Genomic DNA, 16090 nt, shown 5'->3' with positions numbered 1-16090 from the left:
GCACATATCCATTCTGGACATAGCAGTTTCAATATAAAATTCAGAAGAGATGTCAAAGTTCCAGTACTGTAATTAACCCTCTGACTTGCAGACAATTTCCATCATTCTGTTTATAAGTTTTACATTACATAAGAAAATTTACCCAAAAAAAAAACCCCAAAAAATAATAATTTATTAATGACAGGGTGTCAGGTAACAAATAATAGAAAATAGGAATGACAGTGGCCAAAAAATAGGAAATAAATAGGAATTCTCACCCCAAAATAGGAAAAAAATTGGAGGATTTCTTTGAGATCTATCCTCTTAACACTCCCAACAGCAACTCTGTTTCACAACCCAACACTTTAATATTTAACAGGCATCATGGCATACATCCACAATGCATTGCCATATAAACAACAACAAGTGTTACCACCTATGTTACCAAACACAACTCATCCTACAACAATGATCAGGTTCCAAATTTCATTAGATACATCACAAGATTTCTTTAATTTAAGTCATTAGTCCTTTAGAACTGTGAGAATGATAAACAACAATAATTATTTCGACAAACCAAAACAATATCAAAGTTCACTGTCACTGAATGTATATCTTCCTTACAATAAAAGCCAACCATGACTTTTGAACATCAACAACCAAAACTTCCAACACTATAATAATAATAATAATAATAATAATAATAATTATAATAATAATTTTATCAATTTCTATAGTACATTTACCATGTAATGATCTAATGCACTTTACAACACTCTGCAGGGGACTTTTTCCAGACTGCCAGTGGCAGTTTCCAACCAACAGAGGAGAAATTTTACAGGTACCCCCTCCCCCCAATTCCCAGTAAACAGGCCAGACCACCTGACAGTAATCTCATGATGTGGGTCCTTTAACATCCCCTGCCTAACCAAATTAACTAATTGACAGATGCAAGAGATGGGACCTCCGGCTTTACGTCTTATCTGAGAAGACGAAGCAATGTGAGTGAAGCGTCATGCTTAAGGACACAACGTCAAGCCCCAGCCAGGACTTGAAGCCCAGTCATCTGACCCAGAAACCAGCACACTGACCACTGGACTACTCACTATACTGTTTTTGCTCTTTTAAACCAGCGCACTGACCACTGGACTACTCACTATACTGTTTTTGCTCTTTTAAACCAGCACACTGACCACTGGACTACTCACTATACTGTTTTTGCTCTTTTAAACCAGCGCACTGACCACTGGACTACTCACTATACTGTTTTTGCTCTTTTAAACCAGCACACTGACCAATGGACTACTCACTATACTGTTTTTGCTCTTTTAGGAAAAGTACCGAGAAAGTCAGGGCATGAGTTTCAGAAGAAAATCACTTATGAAGGCTTCAAACTGGTCTTTTTTGACATGAAGTTTTTAATTAGTTTTTTTTTTTTATCAAATTCACTGGCAATTTTATTTCAAATATTTCAAAATGTTTCTATGTACCTAGTAAAACCCTAAAAAAATAGGAAAGACTAGGAATTTCATGAAAAAATAGGAGGCAGGCCAAAAAATAGGAAAAATAGGAAAAAATAGGAACTTGACACCCTGTTGTGACCTATCACAAATATTAGGTTGATTAACATGTATTTACAAACCTCATTTCCAGCCAAGCACATGAGGGGTGCAAGGTGTGTCTCTTCTTTAAGAAGCCCCTCATTTAGCACTTTGAGCAGTTTGCTGACATTCAACCCACACAAAACTATCATCTGAAAATTGGTAAAAATTATTGAAAAATTTAACTTTCAATATTTCATCAATACCACAAAGGCCAAAGCAGCTCTCAGTCTAAAGTAATAGAAGACATGTATGCCAGAAGTTAGAAAAATGGTCTATGAGAATTTCTACAACAACTATGTATAGCTGTAGTCCCCTTTGCAGTGGCAATTGTGAGAAAGTCACATTGTGTGTAATACAAAAGCATTGCTTTGAAGGAAGCTTATTCAGTTGTAGTTTTTTTAGAATATTTTAGCATCTATACTGCATAAAATGCTAGGTGTTGTTTGAAATTATTTTACCAAATCATTTTTAAGGTACAACAAACAGAGGCGAAATTGCTCAGGGCCACAGACAACATAGGATAACTTGTGGACCTTTTGTTTTTGTTTTTCTTACCTTAAATTTAGTAGTTCACTAATTTTGCAAGTTCAGTCAGCCACACACAATTCCTGTTTATAGGAAAGAAATAACTACATAATTATAAATGTTGAGCTTTGCAAAACTACATGTGGGATGAATATTTTTTGAAAACCATTTTAAAAAATTGTTTCTCAACACTTTAACAGCTGTAATAAAATAAAAAGAGTTAAAAGCGATATACCAAACTTTGACAAAAAAAAAATCTGGCCAAGCCTTTCCCCTCATGAATATGCAAATAATGGACAAAATTTAATCATGAAATGTGCTTTTGGGTATTAATGCTGTTTTTATGTTTTAATGCTATGGACTTTAGAATTGTAGAAAACTAAGGATCATTTTGACAACATTACTTCTGTACTATGTAAGTATCTATTACTATTATTAATATTAGTATGAGATCAATCTTTACAGAAATGAACACTACTTAAGCAGTAGTGAATATAAGGCCTGAAAAAAATTCAGACCTGTATGGGATTCGAACTCACAACCTCTGCAATACCAGCACAGTGCTCTACCAACTGGGCTAACAAGCCAACTGGGAGCTTGTCACTCTGTTGATTCATAATAAACCTGTGAAGTGATGAGTCAACACAGTAGTGAATATAAGGCCTTTAACTACAGTTCTTATATACAATTTTCATATATTCACAAGCATCGACTCATCACTTCATGGGTTTATTATGAACCAACACAATGACCAGCTCCCAGTGGGCTTGTTGGCTCTGCTGGTAGAGCACTGCACTGGTATCGCAGAGATCGTGGGTTCAAATCCTGTACAGGTCTGAATTTTTTTTAAGGCCTTATTTTCACTGCTGCTTAAGCAGTGTTTATTTCTGCAAAGATCAATCTCACACTAACTTCTTTAACCACAGTTCACAGATATGATTTTCATATATTCACAAGCTTTGACAATTATTAAGATTATTAAACACTTTTTCATACAATATCCAGACTGAACAATGCATTGTCAGGATCCTTCTTTGAGCTGCCCCGCTCCAAAATTATCCTGGCAGTTACAAGAAAAAATTCTTCATAACTAGGCTCAAGCTGTTTTCTTCTTTCAGAAGTGGAGAATTTTCTTCTGTCACTTAGCACTTTCGATCCTCAGTTATTGCAAGTCTCGATGTCATAAATTACAGTTTGTAGATTGTAGCTCAAAGGTTTGAGTTTAGATTGCATTTTGATTTTAAAACAAGAAGATTGAGGTTCAATTCCTTGCAGGGACTCAGAATTTCATCTTTATCTTATCTTTGGAGCAAGGAATTTGAAAGTCTTATGTGCTATTCAAAATTATTTCTTTGTCCCATCCTTGAGACATGAAGAAATATCATCCCTCTCTAAATCATTTATTTTTAGACTTAAAATGAATCCTCCTCCAGGGCCTTAAGGCATCTTAAAATATAAAAGGAAATTAAGTCTTCACCCTTTGTGAAAGAATGCTTTTCTCATCATATATTATTATTCACTTTCACAGTGAATCATTAATGTAGACAAACTCTAAAACTTAGAATGCAGGAAATGCAAGTTACAGTCACTGAGCAGATTTTCTCTTCATTGGTTTTTTTTTTCCATCTATAGTTTTCATATACTTTATGTTTGTTTACTTAGCTACCTATTCCTTTTACATTCTCTCCTTTAGGAAATATTTACATTATTTTCTCAAATTAGTACTATCTTAAAAATGTATTTCATTTATATCACCACAGCCTAACCTAAGTGTTATATTATAAATATCCCTATGCTCTAAGCAGGAGGTACCAGCATTCACCTGATCCCAATCTATCTGACAGTAAACTGTGATATGGTAAAGTTTAAATGCCGATGAACCTTACAGAGGTAACCTCGGTGCACCCATAATTAACTCAACAGAGATGAGGACTGAGCATTATTTTGTTTTTTTCATTTTCCCTACTGGCATGCCTTATAAATTAATTCATGCTGTACATGTAAAAGCTACTTCTCAGAACTAATTACAAATAAATGTAAGTACATGCTCTTAAAAGTGAAACAGCAAAAAGGCACTTGAAATGTTCACAAACACATCCATATAAGTCAAACATACATTTCCTGTGACCTTTCAGCCCTAATATCATTTGAACCTTGATATTGAACAAGAGTCTCGTATTTCAAAAAATTTCCCTGACCTACGTAAATACTGAGAGATTTGAAACGAAAGACTTATGTGAAGATCTCATCATTCCTTTTAAAGAATCAAAATTTGTAATCACCCTGGCATAAAGAAATGTTACCAAAGCAGTAATGACAACAGAGACATCAACTACGTAACGGTTTTATAATTATGAACTACAAAATCTTCAGATACATGTCTACGAGGATCTTGTCAGTTCGATCATAGACCTTTCTCCATGACTAAGTTTAATACATAAAAGAACGATTTTGAAAAACTCACCACTCCGATACTATTATTTAACGTATAAACCGAACGCAGCAGTATTCAGAATAAAAACGCCTTGGTCGACAGTACAAGCTAAGGGCAACTAAATACTCCAAAGCAACATAGAAGAACTAACTACATCTAGATCGGCGCCCCCGGCTCTGCAAATTAAGCTCCATCGAATTTCTTCAAACGTGTACCCATGGTGAACAAGATTCAGAGTAGAAATCGACGTAAGTTTTCGTATCCCAATGAGTAAAATTTGAATTGATTGTTACCAAGGTTGACAAGAAAACATAAACACAACAGAGATTTGATCTTCGAACCGTTTCAAAATCGGCAAAAAAATGTTAATTCAGCCAGGAATTTAATTCTCTTACCGGCGAAATAGACTCTAATGTAAGAAATAAGCTCTTATGAAAGTTTGCTATTGATTGTTCACTATTTCACGGATTACAGATAAACTGCTACGTTCGGGAAGGAGACGAAAATCAGCTGTCAAGTATTGTGAAATCTAGTCGCCATATTAGTATGATGAAAATGCGCTCAAGACATTGCAAGGCATCTACGTACCTCATTTGTGCGTTTCCAGGACTTCTATAACAGTATAACTGCGTGAAGAGAAGAAGAGAAGCAGTTTCTAAAGGTTCATAGGTATGATTACCACTACTGTGCTTACACACCCAACTTCATAGTTCTTAATAATAACAGCCAAGTCGATGTAAACAAAAAGATTGAATTTTTGGGGCGCCAAGATTCAGTTCATACTGTTTTGAGGATCGTGGTTGGTCAGTTCGATTCAGATCCCATTTTTTCATTGGTCAGTAAGATTAGCCAATTATGTAAGCGGTACACGTAGGAGATTCTTTTTGTTTTATTTTCAGTTTCGTTTTGGTCCTTAACTGTCCCTTCGTCATCGAAATTAAGATTGAATGTAGACACTTTGCTTTCGTAAGTGAAGGGAAGGCGATATGTAATCTTAACTCAAAAAAAGAAAACGGAAGAAATAGAGAAAAAAAACGCTTCCAAAATTAGATTACAGGCATGCAAAGCGTTGGTGCATCAAAATTGAACGACCGTTGGAAGACTGGTTCCAATAAAGCCAATATGGAGGAAGTGTCGGGTCGATATTGTCAAGTCGTAGTTTTCGTTTTATTTTTGCTTGTGGAGGGACAAATGTTTAGATATGGTGACGCATCAACCCCCAAGGGTCTTCCAATAGTGATCAATACATGGCCTTTTACAAATGCAACAGCTGAAGGTAAGGTATAAGAGAGAGGCTCATGCATACAATCGATGAGCATTGAAAGCTTATTGGCTCAAAGTAACAACCTTTCAATGGAATCAACAAATTATGGTCACATTTTGACATTCGATTGACTTATAAGTCAGATAGTACAAAGAAACAAAGCAGTGTGGACAGAAATTAACAAGCAAGCAAAGAAATGCAGGTGGACCCCAATTAAGGAATTGGTGCGAAAAAAAAGTCTAAAAAATTCAAGCTTTGAAGAGATTCAAACCAGTACCTCCCAGATACTAGCTGAGAGCTGTTACACTCCGAGCTATGGAGCCACGTGTTGAGAACAAGAAAATCACCAAGTTTCTCTCTATCCTTCAAAATTCTCCCCTTTCAGACATAATGGCATAATGGTCTGCTTTAATCTAAACCACCAAATGTAGTTTTCTAGCCCTCAATATGTTTACATTTCCTTCCCCTTGTCTGAAAATAGTAGTTGGCTGTAATTTCCCAAATTAACCCTCGGACCCTATGAGTGACTAGCCAGGCCTGTAAGTTTCTTGCAACTGCATAGGGGAAGGGCTGGTGCTGGGCCAGAGGCACAAGAAGCAAGATCCAAGAGGAGTTCAGCAGCATGAGACTGTCTGAGACTCCATTTATTTGTTTGAAGGCTATTTTGAATCCATGGCATCTGGTAAACAAACTTTCCCAGCCTAGCCGGGAGGTGTGTACATACCCTTCTTCCCTATGGCACTGCTGGCATCTAATTTCTCCTTACAATATTACACCTGAATCTCACATTAACGTCACAAAATAACATCGGTACTTTAAGAAATGTATAGAGAACAGTATGGAAATTGTGCATAAGTGTAATTTAATGGTGCTCATTTGCTAGATGGTTTCAGTGTACTCCATTTCTGTCGGATGAATCGATATTTTGCACATATACTGATTTGTTTTCAAGTGCAAGGGTAGAAACTACTGAACAAAATTGCCTTTCAAGATTTAGATCTTACTTAGTTGATCAAATGTATTTGAAATGGAACTGAACTTTTATTGTCACTGAAGATTGTTGTGTTTGTTAAAGTACTACTAAAATTAACGAATCTTCTACTTGATGCAACCATGCCATTCTGTGACACTTTAGAGATTCCAACCTCTGGTAATCTGACTTCAGGAGGCATTCGATTTAGATCCCTTTCTTCATAGTATTCCATGAAGTATTCCGTGAGTCACTTGTATTCTCATCTGTATAATCACAAGCCTCTGGGTACCATAAGGAAGTGTTGCAAACCCAATTTCCTCTTTAGCATAGAGAATGCAGTAGCCAACACAATCATTGTGACATATGCACAAACTTCTTTAAGAATAGTTTGAAATGGTTTGGTGTTGTCTTTGATCTTGAAGACAATTAAAAAACTGTTGGTTGAAAAACATTTATTGATTAACAGGTGTATTCAAAGAATACATTTAAAATGCATGTCAAAAAATTATTGTAGTCATCCAAGTATATGAAAGGAATTGGACTTAGAGATGAAGGCTAGGTGGAGTACTGTCAAGTTATGAACATTTTCTGTATTCTAATATTATTACATATTTTTCATGGCTTGCTATGATCATATATACACCTTAATGTAGTCTTTCGACTGCTTTTTTCTTATCTGTTATCATTGTTTACGAAGTGCTTGTAAGGTTTATGAGAAAAAGTAACATTTTTCATTAAAATAATTGGTCATTGGAAATTATCCCACATAATATGGATTGAAAAATCTAATGAACTGGCTGGAAATTTGATTTTAAAACTTGCCTAAAGTTGTATTTATTAAAATTTTAAATAGCTTGGCATGTTATTTCAAGTGATGAAGGAAGTGCACTGGATGCAGTTGAATCTGGTTGCACAGTGTGTGAAATGGAACAATGTGATGGCACTGTAGGGTTTGGTGGAAGGTTTGTAAATTAAAGTATAAGCTGATATTAGTAACCATGTTCAGTTGTTCTGAATTTGTACAAATATTTGTGTACTCTGATGGCATGAAAGATTTAAAACCCCTAATTTTGACATTTTGATTACCTGCACTCAAGATTATACCTTAACATAATGTGGGTGTGTGTATGTGTGTGTGTATTTTTGTTTTTTGGGGGTGAGGAACAAATTTTGAGATAAATAACTGGATTCAACCTCCAACTTAAATCCCATTAGCCATGCAGACTTATTAAGGGTGATTAAAACTTACCATTCACATCTTATATAAGATGTTCGGTGAAAGAGAATTGGGGCAAGGACAAAGGTCTTAAAAATCTTACAATTAAGAGGTGGAAAGAATGATGTAGACATATGGCCAAAAACCACATTTGTTAACTTAAAGGAGAACTAAAAACAAGCTACCTTTTTAGAGTTGTTTTGTTTCCTTGAAGAGCCATTTTTTGTACCATATGATTTATCAGGAATAAGTAAGTCCATGAAATCCAAGTTACTGTGAGTTTCTATTGTGAGCCTCACTTCAGATTTCTGTCCTCATAATATGCTTAATAAAGTGTGTGGCTTGTACTCTGTTTTTTTCATTGTTTATCTCATAAAATATGCCTATCATCAATATTTTATCTTGTTCATGTTGACAGCCCTAATGAAGATGGAGAAACAACATTAGATGCCATGATTATGGATGGGTAAGTTTGCACTTAAACATTAGGGTTAATAATGTATTCAAGTAAAGAAGGTTAAAAGGTCAGGTATAACATCAAATTGACTGCAGTTTTCTCTGCCATAGTAAGTCTCAAATCAGACTTCAATCTCAGTTCTCCTTTTCAAGATTGATCAAGGGTTGTTGAAATTGTAGGAACTCTATGTTCTGTTCCTTACTTGTTCTGGCTATTCTGTGACTGTGATTTATATTATTTTGCAATATGGAAGAAAAGGAGAGTGAAGACTTCTGAAAAGTGATGCATAGGGATGATTTTGAAGTACTTTCAAAAGAATGGCTAGTCAATTTCAATCTTTGTCTTCAGATCCATGGTGGGGAGGAACCCCATAAAAATTTTTTGTGGGATTTTTTTTATATAAAAGTGAAAAAAAGAAAGTAAACATATGTTAACTCATAACCAATGGAGCCAACACATTTGTTTGTACATGTAGTCAAAGTTGGGCTAAGAAAGAAAAATAGTGTCTGAGTCCTCAATTCCCCATGAGTCATTACCATTTAAATAAAATCCAATGCATTGAAATCATTAAGCTCTACACTGGGTGATTAGTTACCTTTTCTTGACTTTTATCTAATATGTAGGTTGATAACTATGATTAATGTGACTTGCTGGTCAAGAAATCTCACATATTTTCATGCAATTTCTATAATTGTAAGGTAAAAATTACTATTCCATAGTAAGTTTTAGGTTACTAAGTGTGATAATCAGCTTGTAGCTTGGAAACCATATAGAGCTGTAATGTCATGTTGTGTTTCACCTCAAGGGGTCAAAGAGTTTGTTAGGATTATGTTCAACTTTTTCCTTTTCAGCCTTACACATAATGTTGGAGCTGTTGGTTGTCTGAAGAGAGTGAAAAGAGCCATTTCAGTTGCACGCAGTGTTATGGAACACACCTCAGAGACATTTTTGGTAGGAGATGATGGTAAGGTAACACAGCTCGCAACTTTTCACCAACTTGTGCCAGAGATGGACTGGCTGCACCTGAAATGATTATGTCAATGACATGCATCAAGCAAGCCAGTGATTCATTTGATTTACATGTTTTTTTCTCGTAGCAACCCAGTTTGCAGTCCAGATGGGATTTAAAAGTGAAGACTTACACACTAATCACTCATGGTAAGCAAGTTAGAGAGTAATTACGTGAAACAACACATCTGACACTCAGTTAATTCTGTACAATGATAGTATAATTACAATTGTCATCAGTAAAGGTGTAATGAGAAAATGTAATCAAGATGATATATTTTCACAAATACCTATGGTATTCTTACACACAACAGATTTAGTGAGAGTTGTGCATTACAATTACTCTGATGTGTACTTTTTATGTTGGTCAGTAGTTTAAGCTTCATTGTATTGCTAGCTTTTTCTTGATTAAACATACGATCTTGTGTAGGAAACTTACTTTGTTCAGTGTTACCGGTAGTTGACTAAATAAAGTGACATGTTTTAAGTAAATAAATTAGAGAATTTTACTGCTTTTATTGAAATGACATACAGTAGGTATATTTAATGTTTGCAGGTAAGGAGCTATGTCCAACTGATGGAGATACTGTAGATAAGCTGTTATTATTTTTATTACTAGACAAGTATCATTGTTATTGTTATAGTGGCAGATAATTTCCCAATGGGCCTGTATTGTTGAGATGAACAAGAAGACTCTTGTTTTGCACTTATCAGTAAATCCTGAAAACACAATGCCACTGAAACTTGTTTTTTTGTTTTGTTTTTTTTTTTTTTGCGTGTGTTGGGAAGGCTTGGAAGTGTTTCTTATTAAAGATGCACTCACTTATTCTTTGGTTGCTCTTTTATGGACTGTGTAAGGGTTCAGCTGAGACAACACAGAACTGAGGGAGTGCTGCATCAGTCAATTTTATTGTCTACAACCCTGTTTTATGAACTTTCAGGCAGATGTGGAAAGACTGGAAAAAGAATAATTGCCAACCTAACTTTTGGAAGGTAATGCTTTGTACAGTACACTGAAATGAAACATTTAAAGCTATAATCTCAAATAGTGAATTAGCATTTCCTTAATGTGATAAAACATTTTTCTTTTTTTTTAACCTTTCACATATCTCTCTGAAGCATGCTGCAGATACAACTGAAGATTTGAAGAGAACGCTTTGCTGATAAAATAATATCTGAAAGTGTAGTGTGATCGTCCGGGTGAGTGTAGTCCTGAGAAGGACTGTTGTCGGTGGTAGTGACTGACGTTTCGACAACCTTCGCGGAAGTCATCATCAGAGTCAAGTGAATGATTGTTGTCAGTAGAACGTTCTTATTTCAGTTCGTGTAAAATGATTGGTCAGTTTTACCGTGATGTTATTGGCTGTAAGAGCCGACCAAGGATAACATCAGAAGCAGAATTGCCTCCACTATACAATCAGCGTCACTACAGGACAGCAACTTGACTAAAGACGAACAACATGCACAGAAATTACTGAGAAACGACGAGAACATAGTCATTCTACCGGCCGACAAAGGACGAGTTACCGTTGTCATGGACAAAACTGACTATCACGAAAAAATGGACGCACTGGTTAACGACAACTTACGAAGAACTCAAACGTGACCCGACTCCTGCACTTCAACGCAAACTCAACAGTAAACTACTGACACTCCAGTAAACGAACGCCATTGACACCCAACGGTACTATCGACTGAGGTGCTCGGTACCACAGCCACCGAAACTCTACGGTTTGCCCAAACTACACAAACCCCAATGCGACCTATTGTTTCTTTCTGTGGCTCTCCTACCTACCAACTATCCAAGTACCTGGCGACAATACTACAACCGCTAACCGACAAATCCAGACGTAAACTGCAATCCACTGAAGACTTCATTAACGCTACCAAGACTGTACAGATACCTGACGACTACAAACTAGTGTCATTTGATGTGAAATCACTGGCACTAAAATGTACTGAGACTGCAATCCGACAATCTACCGACCCATTATGGACTTGCTGTACATTTGCCTAACGTTTACTTTCAGTACAACGGTAAACACTACAAACAGTTACACGGCACAACCATGGAGTCTCCAGTTTCTGTTGTTATAGCAGAAATTGTGATGCAGAACATCGAGGAGCGCGCCCTTTCGACTTGCCGACAAACGATACCGTTTCGGTTACGTGAAGTTGCCGCCGTACGACACGACGAAATTGACGCATTTCACCAGCACCTTAACGGATAAAACACCTGACTGACATACAGGTTACCAGAGAAGTCGAAGAAAATGGCAAACTTCCTTTTCTAGACTGTCTGGTAAGCCGTAACGACAACTCACTACGGACAACGGTTTACAGGAAATCGACACACTCCGACAGATTACTAGACGAGTCATTCTACAACCCTACATCACACAAAGCCACAACTATCAGAACTTTAACACGACGCGCGCAACTAGTATGCGACTCGATAGACAGCTTATCCGACGAGGACAAGTGCCTTCGCCGTGTTTTTTCAAAGAACAACTACAACGACGACTTCATCCGACGAAACACTTACCCACCCACAACCACTACCGAAACAAACGACACCGCAACTCCTACGACTACAGCAACCATACTGTACATAAAAGGCATGTCTGAGAACATCTCGCGCATCTTACGACCCTTCAATATCCGCGTCGCCCACAAACCCATCACCACACTACGTCAGTTACTAACCAACGTTAAAGACAAGGACGAACCGAGGAACAGACAGGGCGCGATTTATAAGATCAATTGCTCCGACTGCCAAGCCTCCTACATCGGAGAGACTGGCAGAAACCTCGCAACAAGGCTGACTGAACACAGACGGGCGACGAGGAAAGGTGATGTCAACAATCACGTTGCTGAACATCATCGACTTACGAAACACAATATTAACTGGGACTCTGCATAATGCCTAACCTACACCCACTGACTACTTTCAACGACTGACTCTGGAAAGCTGGTTTACATACTTAGAACAGACTCCCCTAAACAGGTGTCAACTACTATCGGCTCCATACGAACGAGTCATTCACGACATAAACATTACAAACGAACCGAACAGAACGACCTAACTTTACGGACGGATCGAAACAGACCAATCACGACCGACTTACGCCACTAGAGTCTTACAGCCATTAACATCACGGCAAAACTGACCAGTCATTTTACATGAACTGAAATAAAAACGTTCTACTGACAACAACTATTCACGTATGATGCACGATCCTCGCAGTAGATAGCGCTATTTATGCAATAGCGAAAATCAGACCTGAAAAAAATCAGGCCTGTACGGGACTCGAACCACGGACCTCTGCGATACTAGTGCAGCGCTCTACCAATTGAGCTAACAAGCCAACTAGGAGCAGGCCGTTAAGTTGATTCGTAATAAACCCGTGAAAGTGATAAATGAGATGCAATGAATATATTCGCTATTGCATAAATAGCGCTATCTACTGCGAGGATCGTGCATCATACGTATCTAATACCACAGTTCAAATATATGAACTTCATATATTCATTGCATCTCAACAACTATTAACTTGACTCTGATGATGACTTCCGCACAGGTTGTCGAAACCTCAGTCACTACCACCGACAACAGTCCTTCTCAGGACTACACTCACCCGGACGATCACACTACACTTTCACATGTTACCCCCGGGTTCAAGCCATTTACTGCAAAAATAATATCTTGTGTGCATATTATATGACTGCATTATTCAAGAAGAGTTCTATGTGGATACAGTTTTTTGGATGTCAGAACTGTTTTGCTCACTGAGATGCTTAGTAACCGAATACTTATAAGCTTACTGTTCAGAGCTGATTATGATTCCTTTTTTGTTAAGGATGTGGTCCCTGACCCTGATCAGTCATGTGGTCCTTACAAACCTGCATCAAGGTGAGTTAATTCTTACCCACCTTCAAACAGTGCTCACAGTTTATCAATTTAACACAATCAACTGAGAGATTCATTGCTTAACCAGCTCCAATGGTGAAAATAAGATAAGCCCAAGATTAAATACTGTTGCTTATGAATAAGCAACCAAACTCACTTTGTACTTAACCTTAATTTATCCTTATATTGTGTATTCCAACTCCACCTGAGCATCCACATACGCATCTAAATCTAGGTAATCCAGAACCTTATAGAAAGCTTAGAATGTTGCTAAGGTGTGAAAATACATGTTTTGTCTGTTAACCATAGTTTCAGAGAGCAGAAATAAGCAGTACAGTTTCAGTATTAATCATTAATTGGTTTCCACAGGGAACGGAAAAGTTTAAGGCCGACCTCACATTCAGACATTGGGCGGCAAAATCATGATACAATTGGTGAGAAGATCCCTGTATGGAAACTTCTAGGCAGCTGACATGGGCTGGTATTGATGGAAAGATCCTTTAACTTATAAATAAACAGTAAACGTGCAAATCTGGTAGATAATAACTGAAACCTTTAAGTGTCTTTCCACTTAATACATCTACATCTTTTATCAGGTAGTAAATGTTTAAAACATTTTATTTAGAAATTGTTTTGTTACCTTATAGTACCCCTATCATATTTTGTAAAATGCACTTTCTTGATCTGTCTCTGTTAAGCTGCTTTGACTCAATATGTTATTAAACTGGAACCGTTTGAACATACGGTATATGTATCATTTATTTCTTGTATAAAAACATACATTCAATCCCCACTGCTTGATTCTTATAGATAACATATTAATGTTGGCAGGTATGATTGTTGTGGATAGAGTTGGGAACATTGCTGCAGGAACAAGTACAAATGGAGCAAATCACAAGATTCCTGGGTAAGAGAACAGCAGAGTCTGAGTTCTGAAAATTAGAAGAATTTTAGTGCGGCAAAGTGACGTGGGTTTGTTTCTGGCATCTTTCTGAAAAACTGTATTTTCGCCTTGCTTTTTCCCTCTTTTTCTTTTTTCTATATTTGTTGTTTTTCTTTCTTTGTTATTAACTTACTAAACATAGCATGATTTAAGGGGTGAAGATGGATGTCCAGGTTGCTGCTTTGTCTGTTCCAGTGTGACTTAATTAATGAACTACCATTTTGATTGACCTATTTGTTGCACAGTCGTGTGGGAGACTCGCCCATTGCTGGAGCTGGAGCATATGTTGATAATGAGGTAGGCGGTGCTGCTGCGACAGGTGATGGAGATATCATGATGCGATTTCTTCCGAGGTAAATACCATTTACCATATTGTAAGTTATAGAGGTATTTTAGGTTTAATGGTTTAATCCTGGTCATTAACATTTTGTGGGGATGGGCAGGTGAACAAACTGAAAATATTATTTCAATAGTTCTTTATATTATCGGTGATATTTAAAATATAAGTCAGTCATTAAAAAAAAACTGATGCTGCCATAGGCTGCTATTCCTACTGAGCAAAATGTCAGTAGCTCTTATCAGCCAATGGTTTATTTCCAATTAAGGAAAATTACGTCTTTTGCTTAGCCTTTATGAAGTGTTTTTGAGTGCATACTGTTATTTTAACTGTACAACTTCACTGGGATGATTTTTTCCCTCTTTAATTGTTGGTGCAGTTTCCAGGCAGTAGAGTTCATGCGTCAAGGTAAAAGTCCAACGGAAGCAGCAACAATGGCTCTAACACGAATAGCAAAATATTACCCAAAGTACAGTGGGGGCTTGGTAGTAGTCAACAAGGATGGCGAGTTTGGTATGTTCTGCTGTCTTTGATTGTTACTCGTTGTCGATTTCAAAACGTGAAATCCATTACCTTTCCTGAGATTAGGTTTTCGATTGTTCTTTCCATTTTTTAGGTGCCGCTGCACATGGGTGGACATTCTTTAAGTATTCTGTTTGCAATCCACAGTTAGGAAAAGTTACTGTTTATTCAGTTCAACCTATCAATAGCACACTTGTTTAATTGATACGTTTCTTCTTCCTTTGAATAAAGCAATTTTTGTTTGATAACTTTTATTTTACTTTTACACCAAAGTTGACCGAAAAACGTAATTTTAAACCTGCTAAGAGCAAGGGAGATTCTGAATTTGAACGGAGTTATTTTCAATACGGAAGTATACATTGCATGCTGTACTTGCTAAACCCTGCATGTTACAAGGGTGGAATAAATCCCGTTTAGTGACGAAAATGTTTTAGACTAGAGCATTACATTTGTATTTTTTGAAGTGTTGTAAATTTTGAAGCCACAAGGTTGGGTTAAATCTTAATGACAACAAATACCACAAATAGGAATTTAATATCTTTTGATAAAAAAAAAATTATGTAAACGGACGAAGAGGTAATTAAAGAGTTTAATGGACTCCAGTGAAACTTCTTTTCTCTTGAGATTTTACAAATAACTTTGACATCATTTGATTAACCCAAAATGTTGCTCGCACTTTCGTTTCATTAAACGTGTACTTCAAAGCTACAAAGCACTCTTGGGTAGCAAACTTATTACCCCCACAGGGTTACTAGCCCAGAGGCCACAAACCCGAGAAGGCATTATTGTAGTCCCCGCGTGTACATATTCATATGGACTGAGTAAAAATTAAGAAAAGAAACAAAAATGTTGAGATAGGAGGGTAAATTATCCCGATTTTAACAAACTAGTCGCGCTTAGTCGCGTCGGGTAATTCCT

General features: G+C 36.8%; 2 protein-coding genes across 2 annotated transcripts in view; one reads left to right on the top strand and one right to left on the bottom strand.

Moving 5' to 3' along the window:
- LOC111326073 (cyclin-I) overlaps positions 1-5293 on the bottom strand; it is an 11296-nt gene extending 6003 nt beyond the window's left edge. The window contains exons 1-3 of the mRNA XM_022930006.2: positions 5131-5293; positions 2139-2191; positions 1622-1732 (exon numbers count right to left, since the gene is read on the bottom strand). Coding sequence (XP_022785741.1) covers positions 1622-1732 — 111 coding nt within the window. The 5' untranslated portion in view covers positions 2139-2191; positions 5131-5293. The remainder of the gene's footprint in view (positions 1-1621; positions 1733-2138; positions 2192-5130) is intronic.
- A 172-nt stretch (positions 5294-5465) lies between these two features.
- On the top strand, positions 5466-15420 carry LOC111326091 (N(4)-(Beta-N-acetylglucosaminyl)-L-asparaginase). The gene is made up of 12 exons (XM_022930018.2): positions 5466-5818; positions 7633-7741; positions 8414-8461; positions 9304-9416; positions 9550-9610; positions 10402-10453; positions 13321-13373; positions 13740-13804; positions 14202-14277; positions 14559-14666; positions 15030-15163; positions 15267-15420. Exons 1-12 carry the CDS (start codon positions 5602-5604, stop codon positions 15371-15373), a joined length of 1143 nt encoding a protein of 380 aa, XP_022785753.1. The 5' UTR covers positions 5466-5601; the 3' UTR covers positions 15374-15420.
- The last annotated feature ends 670 nt before the right edge of the window (positions 15421-16090 follow it).

The sequence above is a fragment of the Stylophora pistillata genome, chromosome 9 (assembly GCF_964205215.1).
Source record: "Stylophora pistillata chromosome 9, jaStyPist1.2, whole genome shotgun sequence".
Classification (NCBI taxonomy): domain Eukaryota; kingdom Metazoa; phylum Cnidaria; class Anthozoa; order Scleractinia; family Pocilloporidae; genus Stylophora; species Stylophora pistillata.
The sequence above is the reverse complement of the archived record's forward strand: the minus strand, read 5'-3'. Positions and strand labels throughout refer to the sequence as shown.